The sequence below is a fragment of the Urocampus carinirostris genome, chromosome 14 (assembly GCF_059441175.1).
Source record: "Urocampus carinirostris isolate Australia breed hairy pipefish chromosome 14, RoL_Ucar_1.0, whole genome shotgun sequence".
Taxonomy (NCBI): Eukaryota; Metazoa; Chordata; class Actinopteri; order Syngnathiformes; family Syngnathidae; genus Urocampus; species Urocampus carinirostris.
In genome coordinates, this window is record NC_142362.1 from 19,353,517 (window position 1) to 19,370,314 (window position 16,798).

Sequence of the window (16,798 nt, forward strand, 5' to 3'; positions counted from 1 at the left end):
TCAAGGAAATACCGGAAATATCTGTGGTTCATAGATTTTTATTTACTTTTGGGAACTCGAGCTTAAACTGAATGTATGAAAATGTAATCAAATTGAAATAACATCGTGCACTGTAAATATCCGTTTACATGGTTATACTTGAAGGTTTGGAAAATAAAGCTAGCACGTTGCTTGCTTTACTGTGGTACCAGTGTTGGTCACGTTACTTTAAAAAGGTAATTAGCTATAGTCACCCACTACTTCTTACAAAAAGTAACAGAATTACTCTATAGCAAAAGTAACCACTTACCAGGGAAAGTAACCATTTCCGTTACGTTAAAACAAATTGGTATGTCAAAAAAATTAAATGTTTTCTGAGCAACTACAAATCAAGAAAAAAAAAAAGTGAAAAAAGAACGTTAACGTTAACATTGTTCGAAATAGTGTTTCATTCACACACACAAGCATGCATGCATTCATTCATTCATTCATTCATAGCAGTGCAGGATTTCAGACTTTACTTGTTCTACAGATGGTTTTACTCTGTAATAGAAACTGTCACAATTTAGTTCAAATAGGAAAAAAAGGTCAAAAGTAATCATTACCATTGTCCTGGACATTCTTCACGTGGCTGAAAACCCCATACCTGTCAACCTCTACGGCTCGATGCCCGTACAAACTGTCGTATTTTCCCTTACGAAATACAAAATAATCTTACGCCATATATATATTTTTTCGGAATGATGCATGATGGGAAATCCCCAGGCGGCAGACGCATGCACACAGTAGCATCAAACTGCTCGCTTCGTTTGCAACGAAAAAAACGATACCGAGATAGAGGCTTCCGCAGCAAACTCGTTAGACTTGATTGATTTGCCGTTTTGTGATAGTCGGTGTATACCGGATGGTACCCATAAGTGAAAAATTTGCGTTTCTCCTTACAGATTTTCTTGTACATCGTACACCTCTCAAAATGCCTAATAATTGTACTTTGTACGGCAAAACGTGCGTCTTTTTTATTTTACTGTTTTTTTCCCATATAAAAATGTTATATAATAATAATAATAATTTCCTTTGTATTGTCATTCTTTGTAACAATGTACACAGAACGAAATGTCGATACACCTGACCCGTTGTAGCGAGTCGATGCAGCCGCAGCCAACAGAGGGCGCCGCCATTATACCAATTAGGTATGTCTCGGCCGAGGCGCGAACCAGCGACCTCCCAGTCTCAAAGCGGGCACACTACCATCTAGGCTACTGAGCTGGTATGGTGAGCGCAATTAGAAACGATCAAAAAAAATTTAAAAATACGGGAAAAACGAATACGTTAACAGGTGTAGGATTGGTTTTGAATGAAATGCTACGACATGGGCTTTCGTCGACTTTAAAATCAAGATTTCTTCACATTTAGATTTTTGACATGTGAAGGGCATGATAAGTAAATAAAATTCTGGCAACAATTTGTGACATTACACATACATTTATTACGTTAAAATAAATAATGTTTTATTCTGATTTCTCTTAAATCCGAAATTGGTCAAGGCAGCAGGTGTTGGTCGTCGTGATTTTCCGCGCATGCGCACGAGCAGTCGTGGCCTGACAGCCAAAGATGGCGACGTCCATAATCTGCCGCCGTCTGACGGCTACCTTTAAGAATTCAGGGCCCGGAGGCGCTCTGAATTCCGCCGCCAAGGTCAGTCTCACAACACCGGGAAGAAAAGAGAAATTTTGGTGGCCCGGTGGCTGAAAGAAAGACGTTCTGCCATCTCCTTTGACCGCCACGGCCACCGCTCGAGTGACAGGGTCAAACTGACATTAGCTCGCTAGATGCTAGCTTTTAGCTTGGGCACAAACTTAGCCACAAATCTTTTCCTAAAATGTTCCAACTTGTTTTATTGTCTCTTGTTTCTGACATGTTATGTCGGTTTCTTAGTAGGACTTCGCTAAATGTGTCAGCCCAGCTTAACTCAGTTAACGGATCAACAACAACAACAAGCAAACCATACGTATTGCATCCTCATGGAAAATACGTGTGTTCCTTTGAATATTTTTCGAAGCTTTTTTGGAGGGAACTGGTTATTATTTCTTTATTTAAACATAATTTAATTTTACATTATATTAAGGAGGGGGGGGGGGGGCGTCTGTTATGTTTTCGGGAGTAATTTTTATTAGTCAGATTAGTATATTTTAACATTTAACGTTCATCTAACATTATAAATTGTATAATATATCATATAAATGGACTGCATTTATTATGTTATGCTCTGTTTTACTGCATATTGCATATATTGCATATTTTGCTATTTATTGGGATGTTGTAGTTTTTAGGGAGTATTTATTTGTTCATTTTTTCCACTTCAGGATATTTTTTTTTTCGTTTTTGAAATTCCCTTTTGTAATTTAGGGAAAAACAGTTCTCTGTTTTTGGAAATGTTTCTCTTTTGGATTTTTTTCAATTCCGAATATTTTTTTTTGTTTTGGGGCAGAATATTTTGCATTTTTGCAAGTCAAGACAAGACAAGTCATGTTTATTTGTATAGCCCTTAATCGCAGAGTCTCAAAGGGCTGCACAGACCACAGATTATTGCAAACCACAGACTATTATGACACCATCCCCTGATCTAAAACCTACAAGAGGGAAAATAATACACGAATATTGTCAACATAAAATATAGGTTATTCATATGCTATAGAAGTGTGTCTTAAATTTAGATTTACACATTTCCGCAGAGGTTACAGATCGAATCTCGGGGGGAAGAGCATTGCAGAATTTATCATTTTTTTGTATAAATTAAGGGATGATTCTGTTTTTCCAGAATATTAATCAATTTTTCCACAAACCTTTTTTTGTTTGAACAGTTTTTTATTTACTAGTTTAAAAACAAATCTTTTTATTTTATTCTATGTTATCTGATTGGATTATTTTCCTGCTCTGAATATCTGTTTTTCAGAATATTTTTTTCCATTTTTCAACAAATGTTTTTTTCTTCTTGAATTATTATTTTCTGTTTTTCGAAATGTTTTTGTCTTTTATATTTTTATTTTTTCGGAATAGTTTTTTTCTGTTTTTAAAGTGTTTGTTTCTTTTTTTTTTTCAGTTTTTTTCCCACTTTTTTTGAATATAGAGGTTTTTTTTAACTTGACATCTTCTGCCTAGTATAGTAAATACATGGATTTTTTTGTAGAATTTTAGACCAGCGATTGGCAGCCAGTCCAGGGTGTCCCCTTCCCTTAGTCAGATTGCGATCCTCGTAAGGTTAATCAGTTGAGCAATAAGTGAATGAAGGGTGAATATGAATACAGTGATATTTCTACATACGAGCTGCTCGACAAAGAAATTCAAGATACAAGATGTCTTTCAAACTAGAGAATTTCCAGACACTACTTTTAAGGAAAATTTGGCTCAGTGTGTGAGCAATTCTAGAAATTAGCACAGTCTGTTTTACAAATTAAACTTGTTATATAGAGGTATCACCGCAATATGAAATTTATGAATACACTTTGTTGTTAATGCTGTTGTCCTAGCTTTGCTTGAGAAGATTCCCGCTCAGCAATGCCCGCATCGATCGCTATAACTGAATACATTTCAACTGGCAAATTCGTCCTTTTACCGACATGTTGCAGGTTCTGGCTGGTTCCTCTGGCTTGTTGGGATCATCGCCATCTGGGCCGCTACTGCAGCAGCAAAGAAGCTTATCCCTGCATGAGTACATGAGTATCGGCCTGCTGAAGGACGCTGGTATCGCCGTGCCCGCCGGCATGGTGGCCAGCTCCTCCGATGAAGCCTACAAAGTCGCTAAGGAAATCGGTTTGTCCCTAGCATCAAAAATGTCAGATTTCTTCGAAATCAGGGGTCTCAAACTCAATTTAGCTGGGGGCCACTGGAAACAGATTCTGGGTTGGCTGCATCAAGGTTTTTCACCAGAAAAGGCCTGATAAAAACATTCCAATGTTCTCAAATATCTAATAGTAATATTTTTTTTAACTAAAACCGAGATTTAAAAAAAAATGAATAAGGAAATCAATTAGCAATAAATATATTAATAATGATACAAGAGATGTAAACGACTGAGGAATCCACATATAATTGCTGACTAGAAAGATAATGGGTTTTTTTTCTGTTCAATTGCCTGTATTAGCAGTTCTTTAACCTTCTAAACTTGGATGAAACAGTGAACATGAACTCTTCTGAACAATTGCTCCCTTGCCTACCCCTTGCTAGAAAAACGACTAAAAACAACCCAAAAAAGACTGAAACTTTAAAATGAAAATCGACTAAAAAAACAACCAAAAGGACCCCAAAATTAATAGGTAAAAAAAACTAAAATGAAAAAATGTGAAGAATATATTGAAAATTATGAAAAATAACTAATGTATGGAAAAAATACAAAAGCCAGTGATAAGTACTGAAACAGAACTAAATATTATAAAAAGTAGTAAAGTACATGTTACTTAAAATGTAAAATGAACAAAAAACCCTGACCAAAATCCAGCCAAAAAATGATCCAAAAAGCGGACCTTTACAAAAATTGATCGATAAACGACCAAAAAACCTAAAAAAGGACCTAAACCAAATATAAAAAATATATAACTTTTTTTTTTCTTAAGCTGCCCAGCCGCAAACAATCATCCAGCGAGCCGCGGTTTGCCCATGTGTTTGGGAGCCCTCGTCTAAATAAAGTAACAGTTGTGTATGCATAGAAGTGCCACACATGGACTGAAAGGCATACAGTACATGTACACATGTCTGCAAATAGCAAAAAGCAAACATGGCAGCCAAACCTCAAATGACAACAGCTATGCTGTCATTTCATTGGCGTAAAATATTTTTACTAAAGCCAGCATACCACAAAATATGATGTGTTAACAATTTGGTGAACAGGAATTTATCTGCAGGAAGTTATCTTAAAAAAAATATGCCATCTTTTTATACTAGATTCTTTAGCGTTTGGGTAACATTAGATGAGGCTCACCTAGAGGAGGCTGACATTGTTGTCCCCTATCTTGCCGCTGTTGCGGGTGCCCCCCCCCAAAAAAAACTTTGTGAAAGTCAAAAAAAAAAGAGAAAAGAAACACTTTGAATCTCCATAGTTTGTTTTCTTCCTTGTGTTCTGTAGGACTCATTTTCAATTTCACTACACTGTACAAGATCTAGCTGTCACAAATGATAATGTGTCCCTTTAAAAAAACTACAAGAATATCTTGTTTTTAGCGGGTTACATTTTAAAAGTAATTCACGAGAGGCGAAGTCCCTTAAGTAGAATTTTTATTTTTTTGCAATTATTTTACAATTAAATATTATATTGTACCTGAAACCAAAGAACAAACCATTTTACTGGCTCATGCATTTACCTAACAAATCAAAGTACTGTATAAATGTTTTTAAATGTCTTTGTTTTTTTTTACAAAGAAGTACTATACTGTCAAATAATAATAAGCAGGGTGACTGTTAAGCCAATTAGCCATTGCAGAACACAATGCACATTGCAAATCTGTCCAGTAGCGAAACCATGAAAATTAAAATGTAACGGATTACTGGTATTGTACGTCTATTTTTTTTTCCAGTTCACATTATGATATAATATCCAAATTATGTGTTAGTAAGAACATGTAAATTAAGATTATTCTGGTCAAATGGCAAAAATAAAAATGTCTGTTTTTGAGTCATAAGTGAAAGATTAGACCTTTTTTTCCACAAGGAGCAGATTCTTTTTTTCAACACCGGAAAAAACTATTTTTAATAACATTTAATAGAGCATATGTTCCAATGTTTTCTGCAAACACACCTTAATGTACATTTTCATGTGTCAGGTTCCAAAGACCTGGTGGTCAAAGCTCAAGTGTTGGCAGGCGGTCGAGGAAAAGGCACGTTCGAGGGTGGGCTCAAAGGCGGCGTCCGGATCGTCTACTCGTAAGCGCTTTGCTTTTTCTTCGGATTTAAAAAGAGTTTCTGAAAGTCATAAACTTGCAGGCCGGAAGAGGCGCGGGACATTTCGTCCCAGATGATCGGGCGCAAGCTGTACACCAAACAAACTGGCGAAGCGGGCCGCATCTGTAATCAGGTCTTCATCTGCGAGAGGCACTATCCTCGTCGGGAATACTACTTTGCCATCACTATGGAGAGGTCCTTCCAGGTAGGCCTGCAGCAGGTTCACCGTTTGCATAGCTGCATCACTCTCGCCTGTTTTGAAGCTCCTCTTTGACAAAAATAGCATCACGTTTACCTGTTCAACAGATCTCACGTCCAGCTTGTTTTACACTTGGCAGTATTTTTCAGATCAATGACAATAACATAGTTTGAATTATGGCCTAACCACAGAATATTAAGAAAACTGAACATTCGCCTTACTGAATTTGCCCATTGTTCCACTTTCTTGCCCGGACAGAAAGTGGTCAAAAAGGATGAGGCCCCTCCTCCTTTTATCTTGCTCCAGTATATGACTAGAAAGTGAAATCTTCACTTAAAGTATTGACAGATACTTATATAAAGAGAATTACATGGTGCACTGTAGCATTTTACATTTAAACGAAAATTTACATTTTGAATTTTTTTTCACCACTTTCAGATTGAAAATTGACCACAAAAGGGCGTATCTCCCAATGTACTGTCTCAGAAAATGAGAATATATACCGAAATAATATATTTTTTTAAAATTTCTATATTATTCGTCTAACTATATGCATATTAATAGTTTTTTAAGTGGGTAGGCGCCTTCCATGGCTGTTGCCGCTATAGGTGCGTGAGTGTGTCTGTGAAGCACATCGTAAAGCGCTTTGGGAAGTCTTCTGTGACTTGAAAAGGGCTCTATAAAATGCAGACCATTTACCATTAACAGGATATTAAAAATAAAATGCACTGTACATTCAAACAATTGAAAAAAAAAACTGGTGTCAGCTCCACTTTTGTTATTTTGAACAAGAATCTATCAATTAGTTTTACTTCAATGTCTCTACTCTAAAGACAAACTAATTCTTTATGAGAAAATTCCCTCACTAAATAAACTTATATTGTTATTGAAAATATATACTGGACTGTCTCAGAAAATTAGAATATTGTGATAAAGTTCTTTATTTTCTGTAATGCAATTAAAAAAACAAAAATGTCATACATTCTGGATTCATTACACATCAACTGAACTATTTCAAGCCTTTTATTATTTTAATATTGCTGAATTTGGCCTACAGCTTAAGAAAACTCAAAAATCCTTTCTCAAAATATTAGAATATCATGAAAAAGTATACAAGTAGGCTATTCAACTAATCACCTGAATCATCTAATTAACTCGAAACACCTTGCGAGGTTTCCTGAGCCTTAAAAACACTCAGCTTGGTTCAGTAAACTAAATCACAAGTATGGGGAACACTGCTGATCTGACTGCTGTCCAGAGGACCATCATTGATACCCTCCATCAGGAGGGTAAGACACAAGAAGAAATTTCTCAAAGAGCAGGCTGTTCACAGAGTGCAGTTTCAAAGCATATCCACAAAAAGTCTGTTGGAAGGGAAAAATGTGGCCGGAAACGCTGCACAACCAAGAGAGATGACCGCAGCCTTAACAAAATTGTGAAGAAGAGCCGCTTCCAGAATTTGAGGGAGCTTCAAAGACTGTGGGCTGAAGCTGGAGTCCAGGTATCAAAAGCCACAGTTCACAGACGTGTCCGGGAAATGGGCTACAATAGCCGTATTCCCATGGTCAAGCCACTTCTGAACTCAAGACAACGGAAGAAGTGTCTGACTTGGGCTATGGAGAAGAAGCACTGGACAGTTGCAGAGTGGTCCAAAGTCCTCTTTTCAGACGAAAGCAAGTTTTGCATTTCATTTGGAAGTCAAGGCGCCAGAGTCTGGAGAAAGGCTGGAGAGGAGCAAAATCCAAGTTGCTTGAAATCCAGTGTGAAGTTCCCACAGTCAGCAATGGTTTGGGGAGCCATGTCAGCTGCCGGTGTTGGTCCACTGTGTTTCATCAAGTCCAGAGTAAATGCAACTGTGTACCAAGAGATTTTAGAGCACTACATGCTTCCATCTGCTGAAAAGCTCTATGGAGATGAGGATTTCATTTTCCAGCATGATCTGGCACCTGCCCACAGTGCCAAAACCACCAGTAACTGGTGCACTGACCATGGCATCACTGTCCTTGATTGGCCTGCTAATTTCCCTGACCTGAACCCCATTGAGAATTTGTGGGGTATAGTTAAGAAGAAGATGAAAGACACCAGACCTACAAATGCAAATGAGCTGAAGGCCGCTATCGAAGCATCCTGGGCATCAATAACACCTCAGCAATGCCACAGGCTGATTGCCTCCATGCCACGCCGGATTGATGCAGTAATCCGTGCAAAAGGATTCCCAACCAAGTACTGAGTGCATCAATGGACATTTTCAAATGTTTGATTTAGTTTTGCTGTTATAAAATTATTTTTTTACTTGGTCTGAGAAAGTATTCTAATATTTTGAGATAGGATTTTTGAGTTTTCTTAAGCTGTAGGCCAAATTCAGTAATATTAAAATAATAAAAGGCTTGAAATAGTTCAGTTGATGTGTAATGAATCCAGAATGTATGACATTTTTGTTTTTTTAATTGCATTACAGAAAATAAAGAACTTTATCACAATATTCTAATTTTCTGAGACAGTCCAGTATGTTATGTGTATAATTTTTGTTCCAAAATGGGGAAAAGTCCATCTTTTAATATATTTTTTCAGAATATATTCTAAGTATGGCAAAAATGTGTCCAAAGTCACTTGAAGTATATCTATGCTGGTCTTATTTCCCTCAGGGGCCCGTGTTGATCGGCAGCTCGCAGGGTGGCGTCAACATTGAGGATGTCGCGGCGGAAAATCCGGACGCTATCGTCAAGGAGCCAATCGATATCATGGAGGGCATCAAGTTGGAGCAGGCGCTCAAGGTACGCATCGAAAAAAAAACACAAAGAAATTCACAGTGTATTGAAATCCAAATTGTTCCCTATGACTTTTTCCTCTCTCTTTTTATCCCAAATGCAAAGTTGCAATCAATTGAAAAGTCATAACTTCAAAATGAAATTGAAAACGGGGGAAAAAAGGGAGTACGTGAAAAAGCTTTTCTTGGTTCCATCCCGTTAAATGTCTCAACACTTTTCAAATGAGTATATTAGAAAAACAGAAATCATCAGATTGTTAAATTAAAAGCAAAGTTCAACTCATTTTCCAGGAAGACTGTTTTCTCCATTCTCTAACATTCGTTTCTGGCACAGTGAGTAAAAATGTTATGATAATAACATAAAGATCGAATGCCTTTTCGCGCGTCATCCGTATTACTAGTGGTCTAGTGGTAAGGTTTTAGTGCTGTCACCGCCGCGACCCGGGTTTGATTCCTGTTCCATACAATTTTTTGCAATTTATGCCAGCTATGTTTTTTTTGACTGATTAATCATTTTACTAATATATGCAGTAAGTATATAAAATGAATAATGGTTACATGTTACTATAGTTTTAATTCCTTGCGCCTTTTAGTCAGTGCACCTTATATATGAAAATTATATGATTATGGTGCATTGTGTTCTGCATTCTAATTATATTGTTTTATGGGGGTGTGCTTAATAACTTGGTGTGCCTTATTGTGCTGAAAATATGGTAAATATTTAATAAATACATTTGATAAAAATGGAATGCTTTTTATTCTCATACTATGCCAAAGTTAAGACTCTGTATTGTCGGGTTAAAAAAAAAACAATTTTTATCCTCCTAGCTTACCCCCTTCTCCCTGCGTTTTTAACGCATTGCCGCCGTCAACTAAAAAAATTGGTAACAGACAAAACAGTCAAATGTCCACGAGCGACATGGTAAGTTCCAATGACTCCAAGCTGAATTAAGCGCTATGCATTCGCGGATTACTACAATCGCGGTCTGATTTGCAACGGGACGTTCTTTTTGCTTCTCGTAGTCATCTGGTGACGCTACGGCTCTAGGGGAAAATTAATTTCTCAATTCATGGGGCGTGGGATATTTTGGAACATATCTGTATCATTGTAGGGAGGAACGCTACATGTTCTGTTCCTAATTGAAAAACAAGGGTCTTTTATAATCACTTTAATGCTCATCCTAATGGACTGTGAATTGTTGTGTGTGGCCACACCCACTAGGTGGCGCAGAAAATGGGTTTCCCGCAGCCACTGCAGAAGGAAGCGGCAGAAAACATGATCAAGCTCTACAACGTCTTCATCAAGTACGACGCGTCCATGCTGGAGATCAACCCCATGGTGGAAGACTCTTCGGGTGTTGGTACGCCAGAACCGTCCATCTGGCTAGCAGCAATGTTGTCATGATCGGCTTCCCTACCTCGCCTGCAGTCATGTGCATGGACGCCAAGATCAACTTTGACTCCAATGCCGCCTACCGGCAGAAGGAGGTTTTCGACCTGCAGGACTGGACCCAGGAGGACCCGCGAGACCGACAGGCAGCAAAGGCCGACCTCAACTACATCGGGCTCGACGGGACCATCGGATGCTTAGGTGCGTCCCGCCGCAGAAAATCCCTATTTTCTCTATTTGGGAGCCATAGTCTGCTTGAAATGTTGGCCAATTTTATCAATGCAAGAAAAGGATGCCATTGAGCAATATATTTTCTTTCCTACATTGCTAAGCCGCGTATTTGTAACATTCACCCACATAAGTAGGTGGCAGCAGAGGACTTTTTTTCTTTTTATATAATAATTATCTGATCGTGAGGTTGTACGAAGAAATAATATATTTAATAACTTATTTTGTTGGGTTAACTTGTTTCTAATATCTCAGCTATCTTCCATTATGCTTGAGCTAATGTACGCTGGTCATTTAGTGAACGGTGCGGGGCTGGCCATGGCCACCATGGACATCATCAAGCTGCATGGGGGCACGCCCGCAAATTTCTTGGACGTGGGGGGCGGCGCCACCGCCCACCAGGTGACCGAGGCCTTCAAGCTCATCACCTCCGACAGGAAGGTGAGCATCAAAAAGTGGAGTCGAACTCGGTTCTTGATCGCCGACTAACCTTGAGCTCTCCGCAGGTTCAAGCCATCCTGGTCAACATCTTTGGAGGCATCATGAGGTGCGACGTCATCGCTCAGGGCATCATCATGGCTGTGCTAGACCTGGATCTCAAGATTCCAATCGTGGTCCGGCTCCAAGGTAGGACAGACACCAGTTGTATTAGTAGTTCAAAATACAGTAAAACCCAGGGATGCGACATCAATACGATTTCAGATGGGGATTGCAAAGTGACATTGCTGTATAGTAGGGGATACAAACCTATGCTCATTAATCAATGAATTTTGAAGCCACGGCATCCCAAAAACATTTTATTAACAAAATAATATACCTTAATCCCTCGTTTTTCACAGGGTTGATTTCAGAAAACAAGGCACATTAGTCAATACTTACCAAATAGAAACTTTTATTCATTTGTTTATTAAATACTCCATTATACATTAAAACCATCCCCCTATTTGCAGGCTCAATCATTTGTTTAACAAATAAAAGAAATGTTCTTTACAAACAATTAAAAAAAAATGTGGTAGCTAAACCACAAAATGTAAACTGCGATACACCGAGGTATTACTCTTTAGTAAGTACTACCTACAGGTATGTATTATTTATGTCCCTATATGTAGGATAGTGGGATGTTTGGATATGTTCTAAGAGATGGGCAGGGCACCTGTATGATGCGGCAGGGGTAAACCAGTGAAAGCTGTCGGGCCCCGCTGTTGAACAGAAGAGTGTGTTGTCTCACCCGGACCGAGTGACATGGCCGCTTTCTTGTGTCCCGTTTCATCTGGAGGGAATAAAGCATGACCAACTTGGGTGCTTAACTTGTTTGGGTATTTGGGTTGCCCATGGTCAAATTTTTTGTGTTTTTTGCTATTTTTCCTTTTTTCTTTATTTTTGTGTATGTGTTTGTCTTGCTGTCGGTCACCCCTCTCGAGGGATATGATCAGGGTAGATAGATAAATCGATGGTTAGATATACGATAAAATAGTATTATAAATAAATATGTTAAGTAAAATTGAAAATGTGGAGTGATGTGACTTGATTTGAGCTGGTTAAGTAAAATAACTGGTGAATGCAGATGGGGGCACAAGACAGCAGATTGAAAATGAAACCAATCTTTACCTTTTACTCGCAAGGATCATCATTCTCTAAGAAAAATTCGCTGGTTAATCGCTCTTCTTATTTTCAATTATTGCTGCTAATTGTGATTCACCCTGGTCAATCCTGGAAGGGGGGTTACCACATGTGAGGTCCTTTCTCAAGGTTTCTCTTTTTTCCTCACACTGAGGTTTTTGAGTTGTTCCTTGCCCGCATGCTGGTTTAAGATCAGGTAATTGTGCAATTGTGTAATAGTATTCCTGTGCAGTCCTTTGAGATTTTTTTGTGATAAAGGGCTATATAAATAAATGTGACTTGACTTGAATTATAGATCGTTCTGCGCCTATAAGCAAGCAACATGCCGAGGGTAGTGATTCATATATGAAGCACACGAGATTCTGAACTGAACAAAAAGAAATGCATTGTGAGAGTTCAGCTATAATCATTTTCAGGACGCTATGGCACAAACCAATCGCAGACCAGCAACTTGGATGACGTGGACCAATAACAGTCATATCAGAGATGTAAATTGTCATATTCTCAAACACCGAAAAGTTTGCTTTTTTTGGCCCGTGCACTAATTTGTTAATGTATAGTTCTCAAAGAGGGGACAAACACATTTGATTCTCAACCGGAAAGTTTTAAACATCTTAAGGCGTCTTTTCCGTATCCCGGGGTCTACTGTAACCTGAAACTTCGACTCCATCAGGTACACGAGTGGACGACGCCAAAGCTCTGATCGCCGCCAGCCCCTTGAAGATCCTGGCCTGTGACGACCTGGACGAAGCAGCAAAAATGGTACGCAAGCTCCGACGTGAAATCCATTTTTGTTTTTGCATCTTGATTTTCGTGTGACACCGTTTTGTGTGTTAGGTGGTGAGGCTGTCTGAAATCGTCTCGCTGGCCAAGGAAGCGCAAGTGGACATCACCTTCCAGCTTCCCATCTAAGCTGGCCCTTCTCCCTGCTGCTTGCACTTCCTGTTTTCAGCTCCACTGGCCAAAAGTTCTTCCTTCCTGTGTGACCCGATGGTGGCGCCAGCACACAAATTGTTATACGCTCATTTAATGCGCACAATTTCATTCAACCACTCTCCATACGGACACGCTCCTTTTTTTTTTTTTTTTTTTTTTTTTTCTTTTTCTTTCAAGCTACGAATGTACACTCCTCTCACTCTCATTCAATACTTAGTCTGCACTGTTACACTCTATATATTCATTTTTATGCTTCCCAGCGCTAATGCTCGATCCCGACACTCATTTTGAGTGTCGGCAAATGATAGTCGATAATGGTAAGCGATTCTATATCCTGCCGGCGGTGATTTGCAGGCGGGTGATGGCCTCATTCTTTTCTATTGGCGAATGACTGAGCAGCCATAAATTTGCTACATTATCAAATCAGTATACTGTATTGAAATAATATTAGCTTTGATGCTACGGCAATTTAGCGTTTGCGCGGTCATGATTGTGATATTTGGACAGGGAACGAGACCGCTATTGCTGTTTGTTAGTTCCTGATAACAGGTCCCAAGATTTGTATCAGCACACATAACGAGCTAGACGACGCTCTATTCCAATTTGATCTCGGTATTTAAGTATCGATTGATGCATGCCGCAAGTGTTGCCACGCTTTGACATTGATGCACGACGCCACCACTCCTTTTCTTTTTACCCCATTTCATTATCGACCCTGATGTCTCCCGGTGAATTATTCTCCTCCGCTGTGATGGGGTGTCATCATCATTAAAGTGAGCTTCAGCTCCCCCAGGGCTTCAGCTAAAAATAATCAAAAGCTCCTTTTTCTATTAAAAACCTGGCTGGCCTCCACACATCCGGCGCCCATCTGATTCGGCAGCTACGCTTCGTCCTAATTATCGTTACGAGCCGACACTGGATGACGTTTTTTTTGTTCATATTTATTTCCTTGCAAATTGTCACTAGTCATCTTCGAGTCTAGCTTGCATGCCACAACGGATACCATCAGCTATTCTAATGCTATGCTAGCACATAGTTCTGAAAAAAATCCAAATATTTATCGGGAATGACATGAAACTATAGTGGGATGACACAAAGTCAATGTTGACAAATCAAGTTATAGTATTATAATACAATATCTTATTATTTAGTAAAATTTGGAATCAATTGACTGGGTTTAAATACTGTAATATCTCACAACTTAAAAAAAATCCTTCAGGTTTTTGTATCGGCACCTTTTAAGCACTTCGTATCAACCCTAGCCGCCACCATGCCACATGGGATTGCAAGCAGGCTCGGCCTCCCTCTCTGTGTGTTTTTTTTTTTCTTCTGTGAAACATGTTGTAAATAACCAAAGCGACGCTCTGTAAGATATTTCTGCCAAGAGGAAATAAAGAACAGGACCTGAACGGGCTTTAGAATTTGTTTCGTTCTAAGCTGCAACAACGATATTGATCGAGAAACGACCCCTCCCTCACAATTATTTTTCTAGTATCTTAAACTCAACTATCCATCCATCCATCCATTATCTGCACTGCTTATCCTCAGTAGGGTCGTGGGGGTGCTGGAGCCCATTAAACACAACTATTATCTTAAAAAAAGCACTTTGTCAAAGCACACCAGCAAAATTCATCCTCGTAGGGAAATTCGCATTTCCAGCAGTATCTTTGTGTTGAAAAATAAAATAATAAAATAAAAGAACTAGAATGCAAAAATACCCAATATAACGTGTTGATATAGAGTATTTAAATAGTGCTACGTAAAAATATAGTATACTAATGTTGATTTCAATTAATATTCATAGGTCGAGAAATATGTATTTTTGCTACGGTTTTTCAGGACCGATACCGATTATCAGTATTACGAGGAGGCCAATAACCGATATTTAGAGCATATATTAATTTGCTGTAAGAAAAAATTATAACATTATAATAATTTAAAAAGAATTTAAAAAGAATCAAAGAATATTGGTTAATCTTTCAAATAAAACATTAATAGCTCTGTGAAACATTTGACATCGAAAAAGTTAGAATTTCAACACAACATGACTAATCTTTCACTCACACCAAAAACTAACGGGCTGAAATAAAATTTAGGTGTAACAGCAGTTATTATAACGGTACATGAAAACTTAGTTCCCGGATTTTTTTTCAATAAATAAAAATGTCAATGCAATCAACATGGCTAAAATTAATTTAAAACAAAAAGTACATCAAAATTTTATTGGAGTTGGCAAATTGAAAAGCATGGGCACACCTGTCTTATAGCCATATTGACAAACTAATGTTATGATAAGAGCTAATCACTTCCACTTTAGCGGGTTTTTTATGCTCTCAATCACAGACATACTTGATTGCCAACCTAATGTCATAATATGAGCTAATATATCAGTCTCCATTTGAACCTGCTTCCCTAAAACAAGTAAACTTCAGTTTTTACGCTATCTCTTAATTGCAAACATGCTTTTATATCACCAACACAGGCATGTAGGGACGAGTTAGCTGAGCTGCCTCTCTAAATTTATTTAACCTTCAATGGCTCGGCCCCCAGTCACTTATCCAATCAGAAGACAAAAGGAGACAGGATGAGGCGACGGCATGAGGGGGATTATGGGACGGAGAGACTTGGCTGCAACTGAGACCAAAAAATCGCTCTGTCAAATAAATAAAACTGCAGACAATGATAGCCGTCAAATTCCCAAATATCTGTACCTGTATTCGGAATCCATACCTAGTAGTCACTGTCATGTTTGTCTGGCATCTTGCTGCTAGACTGTGCTTGATTGGCACTGGTTTTCGTTTGCATTAGACAATACAGTGCTATCTAGTTGTCAAATATTACATAATGTACTTTTAAGACTATTGATGGAAGAAAATGTTTGCTGGCTAGCCTCTATTTAGCTGGCTAAACTAGCTGGTCGGTTGGCTAGGGCTTCCGATGCCTAGCTTCTATCTAGCTATCAGGGTTGGGTAGGGTTACTTTAACTGGATTACTTTAAATTACTTTTGGATTACTCCAATACCAAATATGCTAATAAAAGACAAAAGAAACTAAATAAGAATAAAATTACTAAATTTTGTGCAGGCTTGGGGAGTAACTGAATACATGGAACGGCAAAAATGATGTTGGCAAGCTGTTTGGATTTATTTTCATTTTATTTCTGTCGCATTTTATGTTAGTTTTGCCGGAGATCAAAGCCAGGAGAGAAAGCTTACCACGTGTTGTGAGTCATTTTATTCATATTGAGTTTCTTTTGTCTTTAATTAGCATATTTGGTATTGGAGTAATCCAAAAGTAATTGAAAGTAATCAAGTTAAAGTAACCCTACCCAACCCTGCTAGCTATCTAGATGCCTAGCTTCTACCTAGCTATCTAGATGCCTAGCTCATTCCTAGCTATCTAGGGCCTTGCTCCTTCCTAGCCAGCTAGATGCCTAGCTCCTACCTAGCTATCTAGATGCCTAGCTTCTAGCTAGCTATCTAGATGCCTAGCTCATTCCTAGCTATCTAGAGCCTAGCTCCTTCCTAGCCAGCTAGATGCCTAGCTCCTACCTAGCTATCTAGATGCCTAGCTCTTACCTAGCTATCTAGATGCCTAGCTCATTCCTAGCTATCTAGAGCCTAGCTCCTTCCTAGCCAGCTAGATGCCTAGCTTCTACCTAGCTATCTAGATGCCTAGCTTATTCCTAGCTATCTGGATGCCTAGCTCCTACCTCTAGCTATCTAGATGCCTAGCTTCTACCTAACTA

The 16,798-nt window shown here is 38.6% G+C and overlaps 1 protein-coding gene across 1 annotated transcript; it reads left to right on the plus strand.

The window, feature by feature from the left end:
- The first annotated feature begins 1,511 nt into the window (after positions 1-1,511).
- Positions 1,512-13,208, plus strand: sucla2 (succinate-CoA ligase ADP-forming subunit beta). The gene is made up of 11 exons (XM_088352950.1): positions 1,512-1,674; positions 3,606-3,789; positions 5,793-5,892; positions 5,953-6,115; positions 8,755-8,883; positions 10,099-10,237; positions 10,306-10,467; positions 10,793-10,935; positions 11,001-11,121; positions 12,788-12,876; positions 12,952-13,208. The coding sequence occupies exons 1-11, from the start codon at positions 1,591-1,593 to the stop codon at positions 13,024-13,026; spliced, it is 1,389 nt and encodes a 462-aa protein (XP_088209076.1). The 5' UTR covers positions 1,512-1,590; the 3' UTR covers positions 13,027-13,208.
- The last annotated feature ends 3,590 nt before the right edge of the window (positions 13,209-16,798 follow it).

Bases quoted from the DNA above. Each gene is read 5' to 3' on its own strand.
- sucla2 (XM_088352950.1), top strand. From the start codon at position 1,591: ATGGCGACGTCCATAATCTGCCGCCGTCTGACGGCTACCTTTAAGAAT. The intron at 6,116-8,754 runs GTAGGCCTGCAG...TATTTCCCTCAG, and splicing joins CTATGGAGAGGTCCTTCCAG to GGGCCCGTGTTGATCGGCAG. The intron at 11,122-12,787 runs GTAGGACAGACA...CGACTCCATCAG, and splicing joins AATCGTGGTCCGGCTCCAAG to GTACACGAGTGGACGACGCC.